Source organism: Mustela erminea, chromosome 13 (genome assembly GCF_009829155.1).
Source record: "Mustela erminea isolate mMusErm1 chromosome 13, mMusErm1.Pri, whole genome shotgun sequence".
Taxonomy (NCBI): domain Eukaryota; kingdom Metazoa; phylum Chordata; class Mammalia; order Carnivora; family Mustelidae; genus Mustela; species Mustela erminea.
This window is the reverse complement of record NC_045626.1, coordinates 48,800,024-48,819,833: the sequence shown is the minus strand read 5'-3', so window position 1 is coordinate 48,819,833 and position 19,810 is coordinate 48,800,024. Positions and strand designations below refer to the sequence as shown.

The 19,810-nt window shown below is 39.1% G+C and overlaps 1 protein-coding gene and 1 non-coding gene across 2 annotated transcripts in view; one reads left to right on the top strand and one right to left on the bottom strand.

Annotated features, from left to right (window-relative positions):
• Positions 1 to 1,528: 1,528 nt before the first annotated feature.
• The window catches only part of ABHD3 (abhydrolase domain containing 3, phospholipase), a 42,596-nt gene continuing 24,314 nt past the window's right edge, over positions 1,529 to 19,810 (bottom strand). Inside the window, exons 5-9 of the mRNA XM_032310544.1 lie at positions 13,551 to 13,663; positions 8,194 to 8,367; positions 6,255 to 6,303; positions 6,010 to 6,175; positions 1,529 to 1,870 (exon numbers count right to left, since the gene is read on the bottom strand). Of these exons, the coding sequence (XP_032166435.1) occupies positions 1,692 to 1,870; positions 6,010 to 6,175; positions 6,255 to 6,303; positions 8,194 to 8,367; positions 13,551 to 13,663 (681 nt within the window). The 3' untranslated portion in view covers positions 1,529 to 1,691. The remainder of the gene's footprint in view (positions 1,871 to 6,009; positions 6,176 to 6,254; positions 6,304 to 8,193; positions 8,368 to 13,550; positions 13,664 to 19,810) is intronic.
• Positions 18,125 to 18,277, top strand: LOC116572555. The gene has a single exon (XR_004278404.1). It is a non-coding gene; the product is annotated as a small nucleolar RNA SNORA62/SNORA6 family (small nucleolar RNA).

Sequence of the window (19,810 nt, the reverse complement as noted above, 5' to 3'; positions counted from 1 at the left end):
GTTATAAGGGAGTCTACTTTATAAAGAACTCTCCAAAAAGTGGCATTTTTATAAACAATTTTTTGTTAATATGCTTTTTTATACATGGTTCTCTTAATGTGATAACCGGGCAAAAATATACATATTTTATAAACAGGTGGAAATAGTGTAAAAAAAAAAGGCGGGGGGTAAGAGGTTGAATGGTATGGAAGCTACCACTCTGGGCTGGCTAGCTCATCAGACATTGCCAATCCCCACTCCCTTGTTTGCCTACAAAACCATTAGAAAAGTTGACATGCTTGATTTCTCAGCCTCCTTATCAACAATGGTGGCCGCGTGACACAGTTCCAGCCAATGGGTATATAAGTGCAAGTCTTGTATCAGCTCTGTCAGGCCCCACTCCTTCCCCCTTTTCCTACTCTGAACACAAAGGTGATGTCTGGGCTGCTACAGACATCCTGTGTCTAGGAGATAACTAGCTACCCTGCTAAGTGGAGTGGAAACAGAAAAAGTCTGAGTCTTTGATGACAATGGAAACCCCTACACCCATCCTGACCTGCCTAGAGGTGTTTTATTATGCAAAATAATTAAATACCATAATTCCCAAGGCACTCTTAGACAGGTTTCCTGAAGCTGAAAGTATCTTTAATTGGTGCAAATGATGTGAACCCTATTTTCTGGGAACAGTGAAATAAAACATATTAGGGGCTCCTGGGTGGCTCAGTGGGTTAAAGCCTCTGCCTTCGGCTCGGGTCATGATCCCAGGGTCCTGAAATTGAGCCCCGCATTGGGCTCTCTGCTCAGCAGGGAGCCTGCTTCCCTGTGGGGGCCCCCCACCCCCGCCTACTTGTGATCTTTCTCTGTCAAATAAATAAATAAAATCTTAAAAAAAAAAAGAAATAAAACATTTTAATATTTCTTACTAATATATTCATGAAATTAGCATAAATTAATTTCTAGGGATTACTTTTTTTCCAAATAATTGGTTTATTAGGGATTACTTTTTAATAGATAAAGACTCACAGACAATTTAAAATGATAGAATTTATTTTAATATATTGACATATTTGTATGCACATATACTATTTTAAAAATAAGCATGAAAACTATAATCGTTATAAAACATAAATTAGCCTTAATTTATTATTACCAGAGTAAAAGAGCATGTATAGACATCAGTCTAACATTGTTGCATTTGCCTTTTAAAGTTAGAATACGTAAAATATTTAGCGCGTTGTATTTGATCTCATTCAGTTTTCACATTATCATCATTAGGTATAAATACCCTTAGGAATGTTCCAACTTATAACTTACATTCTAATAATCAAAATCTCTTAACAGTTATTAAAGTACCATTAAGTCACCTAAAATGAGTAATCTAAAAAAATACCAGCCTAAATTAAAACCCTGAGGAATTAAAATCTTTTTTACACAACAGTTTTGGTTAAGTGCAATTCCATGTTTGACTACTTTATTTAAGGTCATACTTGGTAAGGCGTAGTAAAAATAAAATCTACGTAAGTTACAATCTAAATCTCTATTTCATTTCTTGCTACAAAGTTGTTTTGTTTTCCCAAAAAAGTGGTTTTTGCATGTCATTCTGGACCTCTTCACCACCTGCTGGCTTATCTGCTTTATATACAGTAGTTAAGATTTGTGCACTAAGCTGAGTTGCCTTTATATGGTGGTTCAGACCAAATGCACCTAAGGAGCTACATGCTGGAGAGTTCATGTCCATGTTCAACCATGGCCTGCACAAACTGCTTGAAGACTCGATCCATGTAAGTGGACTGCCTTGGCCAGATTCCTTCCAGAAAACCAATATGGCCTCCATAAGAAGTAAGGACCAAAGCAACATTAGGGTTTTGCTTGGCAGTTTCAATTGGAATAGCTTGGGGAAAGAAAAAGATGAAAGAAGAGGGGAGGTAAGAGAAGGAAAAGAGAAGAAAAATACATAATTATTACTCAGTTTTGTTATGAAAAGTGCATGCTCTTATCACTTCTAATCATTATAAGTTGAAACACAATTACATAAGTAAATATTTGTAATGAGTACGGCTAACGGAATAAGTCTCACTAATTTATATCAACCATTTATATTCTTACAACAGATCATGTTTACAGTTATGTACTAAACCACCATTTTTGGAAGAATCAATCCAAGTATTTACTCATAACCTAAAAGTATAAAAAGGCCCAGTCTTGTTTTGAGAAAATAAAGTAAGGTGATTCAAGGAATGGCGAATACTTACATTATGTTCTAAGATCCCCACTTAGGTATTACACCAGGAAAACAAGAACTAATCTTATCACCTTTGTGAGAATGATAAATTCTTTGTGCATGACTGGTTAATTTTACATGACGTTAGATTCCTGAGGGGTCAATTGTTGGCCAATTAAGGACTCAAAATTATATAATTAATTTATATAGTAAAAACATATATAGATAGCAAAAAAGAGTGGAAAGAAATACTCCCAAGTGGCAATAGTGTTTATCTTTGGGCTTAAACACTGGGGATTATTTTTTCTTTTTCTTCCTTGTCTTCCTTCCTTTCTTCTTTTCTTTTTCTTTCTTTCTTTGAGTTTGTGATCTGAATTTTTTTTTAAGATTTTTATTTATTTATTTCACAGAGAGAGAGTGAGAGAGCACAAGCAAGAGGAGTGTCAGAAGGAAAGGGGAGAAGCAGGCTCCCCACTGAGCAGGGAGCCCGACATGGGGCTCCATCCTAGGACTCCGGGATCATGAACTGAGCCAAAGGCAGACGCTTAATCAACTGAGCCATCCAGATGCCCCTTCATGGTCTGGCATTCTATGTGTAGTCAGGAGAAAGAAAAATTTTATTTTGAAAATATAGCTGCTATATTTAAATAACTCTGTGGTAATGACAATCTTTTTCTATACCCAACAAAACATATCCTGAGTAAAAACTTCACTCTAAGGCATGTGAATTGAAGTTGTTTTATTTTTATTTTTTCTTCCATGCTTAGAGTTTACAATGAAAATGTTTTAAAGGGGCACCTGGGTGGCTCAGTGGGTTAAGCCGCTGCCTTCGGCTCAGGTCATGATCTCGGGGTACTGGGATTGAGTACCACATTGGGCTCTCTGCTCAGCAGGGAGCCTGCTTCCTCCTCTCTCTCTCTGCCTGCCTCTGCCTACTTGTGATCTCTGTCTGTCAAATAAATAAATAAAATCTTTAAAAAAAAAAAGATTTTTTAAAGATTTGATTTTTAAAGATTTGATTTTATTTTAAAGATTTTATTTATTTATTTGTCAGAGAGATAGAGAGAGTACAGGCAGGCAAAGAGGCAGGCAGAGAGAGGGGTGAGGGGAAGCAGGCTCCCTATGGAGCAAGGAGCCCAATGTGGGACCTGCTCCCAGGACACTGGGATCATGACCTGAGCCGAAGGCAGCCACTTAACCGACTGAGCCACCCAGGCATCCCAATGAAAATGTTTTGATTTAAGATCTATAACGAATCACAACCTGGCATGAGAAATGTTTTAAATTCAGATACTGCTAAATCTTATCTCCTTCATTAAGATAATATGGTTGTAGCAGTATTTAGATCTTCATATCTTGGAACAGAGTCTTAAGGGTAAATGAGCTAATTAAAGGTAAGATCTCTCTATCCCGTACCCTTCTAATGAAGGAAAGGAAACTGACACCCTCTAGAACTGAGACCCTTACAAGATGGAGCTATTGCTGTGTCCAAATTGCTTGTTCAGACGATGCGCTCAGTTTGACCCCTTTACGCAATGCTCTGCGAAGAATAAATTTCAAGATCCTACATCAAGGCCCAGCAAGCCAAGTCCTTGCCCAAAGGGGCCCTAAACTCATATCCTTGGCCAGCCCCATCTAAAGAAGAGTATTTCCTATCTTGGGATAAGATGTGTGAGCTCAAGAGCAGGATAAGGTGAAATGACATCTTATTTTTGCTTTTCTTTTTTCAAGTTACATTAAAGGCTTTGATTTAGAATGCTTCACTTGCCTCTGATGGAATTATTATGTTATGAGTCCCAATTTCACACTCTGGATACACTCGGGAATTTCTGACACTGATAGTTACAGTCCTATCACAAGAACAAAGGCTGTGCCCCCACTGAGTCATGTGAAAGACGCTGGCTGACTGTGTTCTCAGGATGCAGACAGTTGCCTACTATTTCAAAGTGGCAAGATTATCTTAAGAGCTTGGGAAAGAATAGGGAATAATGAATTTAAATTTCAACAAAGTGGGGCAGGTTAACATGATGAGAAATTGTGGTTGATAAGAGAAATTATTATGAAATATTATTAAATATTGGTAAAATATTAAGAAATATTAAATATTTCTAATATTTAATATATGTTAATAAAATATTAAATATTAAATAATATTTAATTAAATATTGAATAACATAATTAAATTATATGTTAATATAATATTAAATATTAAGAAAGGAAAAGTACTACACTTTCTTAATCCAGTGAAAGGAGGCTAAATAGCCACCATGTAATTCATCTAAAACTAAAGTTCACAGTTTCATTTCTTGATTTGTGGTGAAAGGCCAAAAAGTCCCCACCATCTAAAGTTATTTCTGATTAATCATAAGTCACACAATCAAATGATAGGTGATTTGTACTTTTATATACTTTGGAGATTTTCTGAAATGTTGACAATACATGTGTTTATAGTCAGATTAACTTTTTTTTTAATGAAGTACTCAGGGGAAAATGTTTTTGAAGTATTTGGGGGGAAGTGAGAAAAAAATTTATAAAAAGCATTTTTGGGGAGAGGCGCCTGGGTGGCTCAGTGGGTTGAGCCCTTGCCTTCAGCTCAGGTCATGATCCCAGGACCCTGGGATCAGCCCTGCATTGGGCTCTCTGCTCAGTGGGGGGCCTGTGTCCCCTGCCACCCACTGCCTGCTTCTCTACCTACTTGTGATCTCTCTCTCTCTCTCTCTGTGTCAAATAAATAAAATCTTTTTTAAAAAACTTTTTTAAAAAAGCCTTTTTTAGGGAGACTGCGTGGCTCAGTTGGGTGAGGCTGAGTGTCTGCCTTGAGCTACGTCATGCTCTCAGGGTCCTGGGATCAAGCCTATGTTGTATTGGGTTGGGGTCTGGCTCTGTGCTCAGTGGGGAGCCTGCTTCTCCCTCTCCTTCTGCTGTTCCCCCTGCTTGTGCTTTCTCTCTCTCAAATAAATAAGTAAAACATTAAAAAAAAAAAAGGCTTTGTGTAATTTCATTAGAAAAATAATTAGAATATGTGCTATGGGGAGTGCTATGAATTGTGAAAGACTGATGAATCACAGACCTGTACCCTGAAACAAATAACACATTATATGTTAACTTTAAAAGAAAAAGGAAAGAAGTATGGGTCAAGTCTGCTGGTACTTAGGATGATTTCTAATCATCTTACATTGCTTCAATATATGAACACATGCATATATATCTTTGCTATGAAATTCCTTATTTCTTAAATTAAGAGAGTGAGGAAGTTAATCTGGGCATAATTTTCTTTTATACAATATCCAGGGAAAAGCAAAGACTGTTTCCCTTCAAATGGGATGAAATGTGCTACACTCATGGAGATAGTCAAGAACATCATGTCTATAAAGTCTCAAGTTTTCCTCCCAGTTTAAAGGGGAGAAAAACTCCAAAGCCTTCTGCTTAAGAATCTGAGGAAGAAAAGGCAAGTGATGGCAATGAACTTTTGAGGCAAAGATATTGTCACATAATCTGTCCAAAGGACAGTGTATTTGATAAAAAGGAAAGGTTATAAAAAGTTAGAACAAGCAAAATATTCAGAGACATAATTCACTTGAAGACTCTCATAACGAACTAGATAAGGGTCTGTGAAAGCATTTAAAGTGACTTCACCCATTTAGATACTAAATTACGAATATCTAGCTATTTTTTTCTATTCCACTGGAAAACAATTTATATGACATTTAATTTCTCATTACTTTATTTTCTTAAAAAAAAAAAAAAGAACCAGGATTTTAAAACAGCCAATTCATGTCAAAACGTACAAAAAATAATGTGAATTTTACCATGACTTGGTGAGAAAACATCATCCACAGAATTCAGACACAACACTGGAATTCCCACTGATTTCAGTCTACGATTCGGGCTGGCATCAGTATAATAATCATCAATTGTTTGGTATCCAAACATGACTGAGGTGAATCGCTTATCAAACTCTCTGATGGATTTAGCCTGAAACATAAAAAGAGATGAGCGCTCTTCTTGGACTCCGAAGAGGAAATCAAAATATTACATAATGTTTCTCTCTTACCTTCATGACGTGATCCATGTCGATTTGTTTCACAAACATATGCCGGTGCCTGCAGCAAAATAATTTCAAAGGTAAAAAAATTTCAGGTTATAGCTATCTCTATCACACCACCTCAAGTACATAATTAACCAAATAGGCTACCACAGGGCACAAAGTGAGTACTCAATAAATATTTACTTAATCAGACTTAGCAGAAGTACATTGATATGTAGCCTGAAGAATTTTTTTTTTAAAGTACTTTTATTTTTTTAGAGAAAGAGTGAGGTGGAGGGGCAGAGAGAGAGGGAGAGAGAATCTTAAGCAGGCTCCATACCCAGCATGGAGCCTGACCCAGGGCTTGATCTGAGATCCTGACATGAGCCAAAATCAAGGGTCTTAATGCTTAACCCATTGAGCCACCCAGTGTACTTTTTTCTTAATTGAAGGACACCGAACTAATTTTGTAATAATAAACATAAGTGTTGTTTCATAACAAGATGTACCTACACTCTGCTACTATTAAACCAATCTGGCTGAAAAGGCCTTATTTAAACCAGAAGCTTTCCCTTGGATAAACCACTTGAAGACATTATTTTTAAATTGCTTTGTTGAAAATTAAAATTTATATTTCATATACTTGTATTTTAAATGGTGATCACTTTTCTTTCTTTTTAAGTATTTTATTTATTTTTAAGTAAGCTCTACACCCACTGTGGGGCTTGAACTCACGACCGTGCAATCAAGAATCACATGCTCTACTGACTGAGCCAGCCAGACATCCCTAAATGGGGGTCATTTTTTTTTATATAACCAGTACTTTAATTGCCAAATCATTCTCTTCAATTTTCTTGCTATTGTCCTCCATTTCAGTGACAATGAGCAATTAGTTATCTTTTTAATATTTTAAGCAATATTTTATAATTAATATCTGTAATTTAATAAATAGGCTAAATTTAATCCAATGTTTAATGTCACCTTTTGGGGTATCTATGGTTTTTCCTAAGTCCTGTACAAATTAACTGGACTTTTTATTTAGCATTTATATTACATTGATCAATTAACCCAAAAACAGATGGTGATAGTCATCAAAATAGAAACAGAAACACCTCTGTTCTTTAGTATCACACCAATTTATTTTTTTATTTTTTATTTTTTTTAAAGATTTTATTTATTTATTTGTCAAAGAGAGAGCAAGAGCGAGCACAGGCAGACACAGTGGAAGGCAGAGTCAGAGGGAGAAGCAGGCTCCCTGCAGAGCAAGGAGCCCGATGTGGGACTCGATCCCAGGATGCTGGGATCATGACCTGAGCCGAAGGCAGCTGCTTAACCAAATGAGCCACCCAGGCGTCCCGTTATCACACCAATTTAAATGGTAGAAGATATATAAACAATTCCGGAAAAATTAATGCAAATATAGTATTCTGGTAACATTAAGTGGGGGCTGAGAATATCTAAGTGAAGTGCGTTCCCCCAGCTTCTAAAATGTACTACGCACGTAAGCATATGCTTAAGAAACTATATTATTCTGTGCTAAAAACATTTAATACATTGCTTACTACCTAGAAAACAATTAGGTACTAACAGATTACCAACAGGTAGAAAATCTGGAGAAATAGCCCTCATGTTATTCAATACAGTCAATGCTCACATTTTTAGTCTTTTGGGATAATTTAGAATAGTGACAGAGCAGTGATCTTCTGCATAGTAGGGGCACATCCTAGGGGTTGTACCACTGAGATCCAGAAAGAAAACATTACACCTTTTATCTACATTTTTAGCTTATGCTTAAAATCTTTTTTTTTTAAATATCTTTATAACAGAAACTATTTGGCACAGTAGAAAATGCATATAATGTAAACACAAATATAGAAAAATTAGCAGTCTTATACTTTACAACTTTCTTTCTGTTGGGGAATATAACCCAAGAAATTCGGAGACATCGGTTTTAAAGATGACTCACTTATTAACTGAAGACTGGAGGCAAGTTGTCAAGTAGTAATTGAAAAGCAACCAGTTGAGTGGTTTCTCCAATGACTCAGAGCAAGCAAAAGTATTCCAACCGACTGAAAAAGTTGCAGCTGCCTTCAAAGGAGTTTTTGGCCCAATTTTGCCCAGGTAATTCAAAAGCAGCATTCTAAAATGGGGAGAAACAGGAAACTTAATGATGAGTTTGTTATCTCCAAACATCCCATTTCTTTCTTTTTTTTTTTTTTTTTTAAATTTTATTTACTTATTTGAGATAGAGCAGGAGCAGAGGGGCAGAAGGGGAGGGAGAAGCAGGATCTCTACTGAACCAGGAGCCTGATGAGGGATTCCATCCCAGGACCTAGCCAAAGGCAGGTGCTTAACCAACTGAGCCACCCAGGGTCTCCAAGACATTTCATTTCTAACTATGGACTTTACCTTAACTATGGAGAAGAAAAACATAAACGTAAGTTTAAGGCCTTTATCTTGGAAACGCATGCAAGTATCTTCATTCTTTCCTTGCCACATTCATAGACTTATTTATCTTCCAGTAGATTCTATTGTGAATGGACAAGGCATATACTTATTACTTACAATGTATATCCTTCTATGAAGTAAAATATAAGAGAAATCCCCTATATATATATATTTTTTTAAAGATTTTATTTATTTATTTGAGAGAGAGAGACAGTGAGAGAGAGCATGAGCGAGGAGAAGGTCAGAGGGAGAAGCAGACTCCCCATGGAGCTGGGAGCCGATGCGGGACTCGATCCCGGGACTCCGGGATCATGACTTTAGCCGAAGGCAGCCGTCCAATCAACTGAGCCACCCCGGCGTCCCAAGAAATCCCCTATATGATGGGTTGTTTTTTCCTCCACCCATCCTTCCTTGCCTTCCTGTCTTCTCCTTTTTCTTTTTCTCTCTCTTTCCCTCTCTCTCTCTTCCTTCCTTTTCCTTCCTTCCTTCCTCTCTTTCTCTTCTTTTCTTTCTTTCATTTTTAAAAATGATATTGGGGGTTTATTAAGAATATGCAAATCCTTGGGGTGTCTGGGTGGCTCAGTGGGTTAAAGCCTCTGCCTTCGACTTGCATCATAATCCCAGGGTCCTGGGATTGAGCCCTGCATGGGGCTCTCTGCTCAGTGGGAAGTCTGCTCTCTCCCCCACCATCTCTGCCTATCTGCCTACTTGTGATCTTTGTCAAATGAATAAATAAAATCTTAAAAAAAAAATACAAAACCTTGGGCCCCCCGCTTCCAGGTCAATGTTTTATTATGTAAGGAGTGTTTCAGGCAAAGTTTCCTATGATAGACCACAGAGTAAATATTTTGGGCTTTGCGGGCTATACAATATCTGTCACAACTACCCAACTATGTAGTGCAAAAGCAGCCCTAGATAATACATAAATGAATGGACATGGCTGTCTTCCAACCAATCATTATATATGGATGAAATTTAAATTTCACGTAATTTTCACATGACATAACTATTCTTCTTTTGTTCTTTTCCAATCATATAATTTTAATGTTAAAGATTTTATTTATTTATTTGAGAGAGAAAGAGAGAGAGAGAGAGACTGTGCACAAGCTGGGTGAAAGGTAGAGGGAAAGGGAGAAGCAGACTCCCCACTGTATAGGGACTCCTTTGCAGGGCTCAATCCTAGGACCCGGGACCATGACCTGAGCCTAAGGCAGATGCCTAACAGACAGAGCCACCCATTTAATTTTGACAGATTCCCCATTTATTTATTTATTTATTTTTACAAACTTTATTTATATAAGGAGAGAGAGAAAGCGTGTGTGAACGAAGGGGAGGGGCAGAGGGAAAGGTAGAGAGAATCTTAAGCATTCCCCAGTGCAGAGTTGACATGAGGCTTGATCTCATAACCGTGAGATCATGACCCCAGCCAAAATCAGGAGTTGGATGCTTAAATGACTGAGCCACCCACACACACCTTTTTCAACCATTTAAAAATATAAGAACAAGTCTTGGCTCTTGGACAAAAACAGACAGATTGCCAGATTTGGCCTGTGCTGCGTCATGCTAACCCTTGGCATAGATGACATAGACAGAACATGAAAGAGTGGTTTTCAGATGTGGCTGCACCATGGAATCACTTGGGGAGCTTTCAAAATTACTATAGACACCTGGGTTTCAGCCCGGAGATTGTGAGTAATCAGACTGAGTGGGCATCCTGTTTGCCTCTGAGCCCTTGCTCCCTAAAATAAGTCTCTATAGGGCTCCCTAGCATGGAGTTAGACTTTCTGAGTTGTGGCAGAGCTCCTTGCCCTCAAAGTCACTTGTTTTCTCTTCCTATTCTGTCCTTTTGTTGTTGTTGTTGTTCTTAATTATCACTCATTTTCCCCCCTTTCTTTGGTTCTATCAATTTTCCTGATTTTAATCTAGTTCTATTTTGGTAAGAGGAACAAGAATGGGGTTTAATCTAATACTAATGTCAAAATCTAAGTTTAACATTATCAACTAAGAGAAAGGGTGATAGTCTAAATTCTGTTTCTCATTATATTTGCCATTCTTTATTTTTCCAATTGCCAATGATCTGAAATAGGAGAAATGGGTAAAAATTCTGTCTCCTTCTCTTTCCTAGCCCAAGTGGCTCGCAGAGTGAATGTGATGAGGTTTAAGATGAAAAGTGGAAATTTTTTTCCTGCAAATGATTCTTAATAATGACTGTACTCCTGGGATAAAGTACTGTGGTTCGCTAAGTCATTTAAAGAACGATGTTGACTCTCCTGGAAAACCTTCATTCTAGAGTCCTAGTTTTGGTGATCCTCTTCTTCGGCTGGAAGTCAGAGAGTGCTGGGAGATTGTTATAATGGGCAGATGGAAAGGGTTGGAAGGGAAGGCCTCAGGAGTAGGAAGGACCAGTAGTATCCCTGACCAAGTGTGTGTGTGTGGGGGGGGTACTTCTTGACTATTATTCAGGGGAAAAAATAATATCAAGATGTTACTCCAAAAGAGGATGTTTTATTTTTATTTATTTATTTTTTAAGATTTTATTTATTTATTTGACAGACAGAGATCACAAGTAGGCAGAGAGGCAGGCAGAGAGAGAGGAGGAAGCAGGCTCCCCGCTGAGCAGAGAGCCCGATGCAGGACTCGATCCCAGGACCCCGAGATCATGACCTGAGCTGAAGGCAGAGGCTTTAACCCACTGAGCCACCCAGGCACCCCGAGGATGTTTTATTTTGACAGAAAAAGGACTCCATGTTTTCACCAAAAGAAAAGAGACAGAGACAGAAGAAGAATCCATGAGTTAAGAGACTTAAGAGGCATATCAATCCAATGGACCTTATCTGGTTCCTGACTCAAACACACTGTAAAACCAACCAACAAACCAACCAGCCATCAACTGGGGAAATGAGATACATACAAAATATCTGATGATTTTTAGGGATTACCACCAGTTTTGTTCAGGTGTGCTAATGGTACTCCGTATGTATTTTAAAGAGCAACTACCTTTTAGAGATACCTACTAAGATATTTATAAATGGTATCTGAGATTCATTTAAGATAATCAGAGTTGGGGAGGAGTGGAGGGCTGATACTGATAAACAAGATTATCTGGGAATTGATAATTACTGAAGCTGTGTGAAGAGGGCTGATTTTTATTGAAGTCAGGTCGTTAGTACATATCAGGGCTCATTACGTACACTCTTCTCTTTTACATCTACACAAAGAATTTCCTATACATTCTTTAGAGCTTCTTTACCAACTCATCAGGAGACTGAAACCTGACTAGGTAGAGCACGGTGTAGATTCCTTGGCTAGACTCAGTATCCACTTAAATCCCCTACGTGGTCCCCGGCATCACAGGCTTGGGGATGACCCCAGTCTCCAGAGGCACTGGACATTAGGATCTTTGACAGACTACATTTTTGTCTGTTACGTTTCCAAAAGAAAAAAAAAAGTGTGTCAAGCTATAAAACACATCCCCAAGTGGTAAGTCCACTTGGGAACGTGTCACAGTGCTAGGCAACTAGAAAGGGTGCTTCCTTCAAACAATTTACAAGACATTAATATTCAACCAGCTGCTAAGGCTAATGGTCAAGTTCTGCCTTCAGGCACTGAGACTTCAAAGGGACATGAATAGGCATTTCCCAGGGGCTTCTGAATAGAAAATCTGGTCCTGTTTATGTAAGGTCTGGCCTTTAAAAAGTCAAGAATTTATATGATTAAGAGAAAAATTTCAGTCCACACGCTGTTTTCTACAGTTCACATTATGGGGCAAAGGAAAGAGAAATACCTTGAGCCCAATTCAGAGGTTCCGCCTTGGTTTTCTGCACTGATTCAGATTTCTTCCTTTAGTAGGTCAAGTCAGACCTTCCATGCTAATGTAAGAAATGTATTCTTTTCTTTCTAGTTTTATGTTCATCAGAATCTAAAAAGCTGTGGTTAAAGACGATTCTTCAGAATCTATCATTTGGAAAACCTGTTCATTTTCAAGTAATGAAACATTCTAAGATGTTCTGAAAATTAAAGTGGCAAATAAATCAATTACAAAATTAAGAAAAAATACCATTTTCTACCTCATGTGTTTGTTGATTTTAAAAAGTAGTTTTTGGACAAGCATTTAAGGAATCTAAGCGTGGTGAAATTCTGGATAATTAAAATTTTGGATTTTATTAAGTTCATAATCACTGGAATAAGAAATATAAATAATTATTAGTAGAAATGAATAAGTATGGCATAAATGTTCCAATTAAACCCCAATGTAACTGCAAGAAGCACAAATTTTAATAATATTCATATGCTTAAAATAGCAGCTGGTGTAGGGGTTAACAATAAAACGTCAGAGTTTCTAGGAGAGCATTCCAGGGTAGGTCCATCTGCCCAGCAACAAAACAAAACAAACAAAAACACCACCACCTGGAAGAAAAAAAAGTTGAAGGTCTCTTCAGCTGGAGAGAGCAAGAAGTGATTATTTCTATGACTGGAGTGATGAAAATCAGCCTCCAAAGTCAGCTTCCTGTGTGGTGCTGGAGGACACACATACAGGACAGCTGGGAGTACATCAGGGACCCTGAAGGTCACCATGGCAGCTAAGAAGTGAAGACAATCAAGGTCATAGGGTTCTAACAAACCCTTAGGTTCAGAAAACTCTGAGGATCCCAAGGAGATACTTGCAACCTTTTCACCACAAAGCCATAGTTGCCAAGGAAAACACTAACATTCGCCTGGGTGAATTCCTTCCTTCACTCAACCATACGTGGTAAAATCAGATAAAAATAATCAAACATTTATTTTCAAATGTCTTTGTAGCTTGTCATCTTCTGACAGAAGCAGTCAGGAAGGCCACTTCTCTCTCAAGATATTTTAGAAAGGAAAAAATCTTACCCTCCCATCGAAACCCCTGCTGCCAGGAAGGGAGCCGAAGGGTACAGACTATGCACGTGGTGAATAACAGTCTCCAGGTCTTCAGTGTTAGCACAGCAGTAAGTCCTTGGTGTCTGTAAGCAGAGACAGGTAAAGCACAACATTTAAAAATCATGAGATTCATGACCTGTAAAAGGCAGAAATGACAGAGCCGAAGTTATTCTTTATTAAAAAAAAAAAAAAAAAGCAAACAAGCGAACAAAAGAGACATTGCAATTATGCCCCCCAAATTTTAAGCTGTGGCTGGTTTATAACGGGCGAACCGTTTTCTTCATCCTGAATGCTGTCCACTAATGGGGTAGTGTGGTTTTCTGGCATGGCCTTCCCTCTAGATAAGGCAATTTCCAGTTGCATTTATGAATTACAGATGTTCTTCTACAACAATATATCCATATAGCCCCAGCTGCACTACACTGCAACAGACACTTAATATGTTAAAATATGTAAAGCTGATTATGCCTCAATACATCAGGCATTCAAACAAATGATTTTCAAGTGAACCTCATCAATAAGGGCTCTGTTTCTGGCAGGAAAGCTTCACAAACGCTTTGTTTGAACTGTGGGAGGAGGGGGCAGTCCTTTCTGCAGAATAAACGTCAGAGTGTGTCCATGAATATATGTGTGTGTGCCTAGGTGAGATAAAACCCCCAGAAACTGAATAGCACGGAGAGGAGTCTGGTTAACACTGCTCTAACCAAAGCAGTGCCCTGGACCCTCTTGACTTTACTATTCCAATAAACAATGATCGCCACATAAGGTTATGTTCACCCACCGTTCAATCGCTAATAAGAAGCCCGAGACAAGCACAGTTTTTAATGATCCTTCCAATTAAACTCAAGCCTAAAACGCTACCTATTGCCTACCATTATCTTTTTGAGGTCTGCAAATATGAAACTCTCCAAAAGACAAAGGTTAACCTGGAGAGATTTACAGGAGCTAAGTTACTAAATAATTAAGCTTGTGTCTACAAAACCCTGAGGAAGATCCCATTATTATATCTATTTTATAGAGGAAACTGAATTTAGAGACATTAAAAGACTCCTGGCACACCTCACCGGCTAATATGAGACTAAGTGGACATACTTAAAAAAAAAGAAATCCTTTGTGATTAAATGCATTTGAGGGGCACAAATTCACTGTAAAATCTAAATGGAATAGTATCTACTACCAGGCTTGTTCATAATGACTGCACCTGTTGTAACAAGAATTCAGGTGAAGAAATCCTTACATGATATTTTTATTACATGGGAGTCTATTCATGTGGCATAGCTTTAACATTTCTGAATTATTTGTGACAGTCACAGCATGTACTCTTGTCATGCTGGCTTGACGTGAACGCAGCCACACACGGTCGCACATGAATGTGCACACAGAGCTCAGGGTTTGAGAAAAACAGCCTGCAGAAAATTATTAAGATCAGAGAATCTTAGTGTCAGGAAGGACTTGATTCCCTATTTACACATGAAGAAATCGTGGCTCAGCAAGGTTGAGTAATTTGGCAAAGGTCACAAAGTAGCAGAGCCTGGATCACATGTTTGTAATCAGTAAACAATTTCCTGTAAAGCACTAGGATACTGAAAGGGATTTCATTAATAAATTCAGCATCTGGTATCCTCAGATACAAAAACTGATTTTTCTGTAAATGTTTTTCTCCAGATGGATGACATTAAGATCAAAACTGATAATAGTGTGGCATGGATCAAGGTTGCCAGAACTCTGAAACCCAGTAAATCTAGAGCCTTTCCGGCATGGTCCCGCCTCCTTCCGTCTGCTCCTCCTGCTTCTGTGATGGCAGTATGCCATTCTCCTCCTGCTCCTAGCTTTCCACTTCCTGCCTGGTTCCTGTTAGTCTTCCCACAACCTCAATGTGAATACTCATTCCCAAAAGGCTTGTCTTAGGCCTGCGTCTGCTTCTCTGGTCAATACTTGATTCCTGAGGGTCTGACCTATCTTCCTGGCTTCATCAAACCACCAGTAGGCAATGACTAGACCAACTCTCCACCTTCTACCCTCTCACCTGATCTTGAGCTCCAGATCCAAATTGCCAAGTTCTAACAGGCAGCTTCACTAACGGGTTCTGGCCATAATTCAAACTTAAAATGCCTCAAAGTAAACTCTTCTCTTTATGAACACTATACTGCTTCTCCTAACTTCCCATTTAAAAAAAAAATAATAGATGACATCTATATTTTCCTAATTAAAACTGTAGGTGACATTGCCTTCTCCCTGTCCCTTAATCTCATAGCCAATAAATTGCCAAGTCCTGTAGCCTATTCCTCCTCAGTGTTTTTTGCAGGAAACACCGGCAACCCCTTCTTTCTACCCTAGTAAAGGCTTGGTATGTTAGATTCTCTTAGAAGAGCCCCAGAGACAGGCAGGATGTGAGTGTTAGTGGTTCATCTAGAAGGTGAGACCAGGAAGCACCAGTAGGGGAATGGTGAACTGAGTCAGGGAGGGTAGAAGGTCAATAAAGAACATGGGACCAAGCAGTTTGTGACTATGGGCAACAGGGGACTCCATCCTCTTGGGGCACTTTGGGACATTATGGGAATATGGCTCAAAATTATCCCAAGCGAGTGGCGAGGGAGCTGGGTTCCACCAGTTCCCTTCAGCCATTGGTTGAAGACTGCTCCTAGAGGAGGTTCACTCGCTGGCACTCCTGGTTGGCCCTGAGCACAGGGCCAGCAGGCTCCTGTGGCTAGAGAGGCCCCCGGTCCAAGAGATGTGAGCGTTTGCAGGTGAAAGCCATGAGGTAGATGTGCATGGGAATGGTAAGTGTCACAGGGGTAAGGATGTGACAAGGGTATGGCATTAACTGTCTCTGCTACCAGGCCTTTTTACCTCTTACTTGGACTGCTGCAATAGCCACTTAACTGGTTAACTCCCAGTCTTTGTTCATAACCACCCCTAATCCTATCTCCTATTCACTGACAGATTAATCTTCCTAAAGAACATTTCTAGCTCTAATCATGACAGTATTTTTGCTTAAAATTCTTCATTAGCTTTTCGCTGCTGAATTAAGGACGCATTCTTCTGCCAAGTGTTCAAGGCCCTCCACAGTATGTCAAGCAACCTTTCCAGCTCTGGAGTTTACCATTTCTCCGTAGGTACAGAGTCACATCAATGAGACACCCACCAGTATTGTCTTGTGTGCTGGCCTCTTATCATCCTTGCTACCTGTAGGACACCTCATCTTCCAAGTGTCCTTCACAATCAACTCTGCCTATTGAAATCATGCCTTGAATAAATGTCAGGTAAAAGGCCAAGCCTTGACCCCTGGTCTCCCAGACACCACAACTCTTCCCTTCCCAATTGTACTCCTAATTGTCCCAGCCTGTCTGCTCCTGGCCCACATTATCTATTACCTGTCTGTCTACTACTATCTAACCTCTTTCTCTGACAGTCAATACATACTTGTTGTCTGAAAAATGAGATGCATATCTTTTGATAAGCAAAACTGTGTAGTTATATCACATGACCTCTTGACACTTGATGATTTTAACAGGAAATATCATATGCCTTCTTTCTTCCCAGGACTTGAGACTCCCTAAAGAAGGGGTTCATCCAGGATACACAGCAAAGACACTAATGGGGGCCATACATTGAATTTGTAGGCCTGGCAGAACTTTTCTTCAGGTCTAAAAATATAACTAGCAGCTTTTAAAACAAAACATTAGTTAATTCTCAGTTGCTAGGGCTACTAATACAACCAGCAACTAATCCTATTGCAGTAATTCCGGGCTTTTTCCATGCTTCCAGAACAGAGGTAGAGTAAGCCTATCTAATGAGAAAAGGGATTAAGGAAGACCTTGCAGCATTCGGCTGGGAGGTAAAAACTCCTTTTACAGTGAGAGGAGGATGGGAAAGGTATTCTGGAAAAAAATCTAAAGGATAAAGAAAATCTATAGGATAGATAATCTTCCAGCAGATGTTTGGGCATAAATGTTTTACAAGTTAGAATAATCTGAAAATAATTACAAACCAAGATTGTTTAAATTGTCCAACTGCAGCTAGGATTTGCAAGAAACAATAGTAATTTGTTTCATGGCTTTTAGAGGTTCGTTTAAAAAAATCACTGAAGAGAATAATGAAGTAAAATTAATTCTTAATTATTCACACATAACAGATGGGAAAAGAGTAATGCATACATTTTATATTAATCTGTGGACTACATATAATCTGTTCTTCTTAATCTACTTCCAAAAAGTAGACAAACTGAGTTCTCCCTAACCTGGAAGAGAATTTTCCTGTCCTGGTTTAGAGGTCATTTGTTTTAAGATGCAAATTTCATTTAAAAAGTGGGTGGTTTTGTTTTTGTTTTGTTTTTGGTCTAGAAACAAATTAAAATTCACCCTGTTAATCAGGTAGCCTGACTCTCCCTAGCTATTCTGGAAGGGGATGAATTTGCTAATCTGCAGTAGAAGCCATCACCCAGAACCCTTCTTTTAGTGCTGGGGTGGCCTCATAGCCGATACTAAACCGGGCCAGCTAGGATTTTCGTTTTTCATCCAGCAAAATGAAAACCGAAAAAGACACTTACCCATCTTTGTAAAAAATCATTTCAATTGTAGCTGGCTGATGCACTTACAAGTGTAGGTGGTGTGCTACACAAGGGGTAAGTCTTTGGCTAACACCACAAGGGTCTCTGGCTCAGTGAGCGGAGTTTGATAGTAATTTTTGCTACACCTAAAATAATGATAATAATAATTTCAATTTCATTTTTATTTTATTGTAATGTCTGATAGTCATCAGGAGCTTAGAAGATTTCATTTTACAGCCGTCCTTTTTCACAGGTCTGTACTGAAATATTGGATAAGATGCTGCCCAAAAGAACTCTGTGATTCTTGTGTGCACCTAAGTCCCTAGAAAGTAATCCTTGCATGAGTACTAATCATACTTCTTCACTGATCTCTGCAGCATGTTTTTGTTGTTGCTGCTGTTTCGTTTTCATACCATCCTCCCCTCATCTACTACATAGTGATTTGCCCAAATTGTTAGGAAAACTGATCTTATTTTTAGATGAGTTCATTAAATAGTAAGTCAGAGAAAACAATAGGAGGCATCCACATATCAAGCCAACACTTTAATGACAAATCTTTTTACCTAGTCCTTGTTAGATGTGTAAAATGGCTAAGTGTCTACAAGTGCCTGGGACTTTGCTCCTTTCCATTAAAATAACTAGCCACAAAACGGGCACCTGAGTAGCTCAGTGGGTTAAAGCCTCTGCCTTAGGCTCAGGTCATGATCCCAGGGTTCTGGGATGGAGTCCCACATCGGGCTCTCTGCTCAGCAGGGAGCCTGCTTCCCTTCCTCTCTTTCTCTCTGCCTGCCTCTGCCACCTACTTGTGATCTCTGTCTATCAAATAAATTTTTAAAAGTCTTTAAAAAAAATTAAAACAAAACAAAACAAAAAACTAGCCACAAAACAAAGGGCCCCAAGAAATATCTTGGCTACCTCTGAGGCCAAGATGGCTTCCCTTCCTCTCTTTCTCTCTGCCTGCCTCTCTGCCACCTACTTGTGATCTCTGTCTATCAAATAAATTTTTAAGTCTTTAAAAAAAATTAAAAAAACAAAACAAAACAAAAAACTAGCCACAAAACAAAGGGCCCCAAGAAATATCTTGGCTACCTCTGAGGCCAAGATGGTACTCCACTCCGACTCATTTCTACATGGCTACATGCATAGGCACTCGTGCTACACAGTGACCCCAATAAATGACCACAGTATTGTGCACGGCTTAGAGCAGATCACCCAGGGAGACAGGAGTTACCCTTGGTCCAGGCACCTAAGAAGCAAGTCTCCTGCCCTGCCCTGGCTGGGTTTGGGGCCAGAGGTGGCTCACCAGGGCCAGGGTTCAAAGAAAGGGAGGCTGCCACCTCATAGCAGTCTTCAGCCCAGCCTGCACTTTAGACTCTGTAGGGAGTGTTATGACAAATCACAGACACTTGGACTCCACCCCAGACCAAATGAATCAGGAACTCGGGGCGGGGTGGTGGGGGTGGTGGGGAATGTGGTTCAGGGGTCAGTGTTTTTTAAAGCTTCCCAGAGGATTCTAATGCGCAGCCAGGGCTGAGAACCAAGTGCTTGGAGAGAAGAAGAATAGAGAACCAGGGTGAGAGCAGAAGAATAAAGAAATAGGATGAGAGCTGAGCCAAGAGAGGAGGAGGCTGCAGTGACAAGAATGATAAAACGGTCTAGAGTGTCTTGGGAAGAGGGAAAT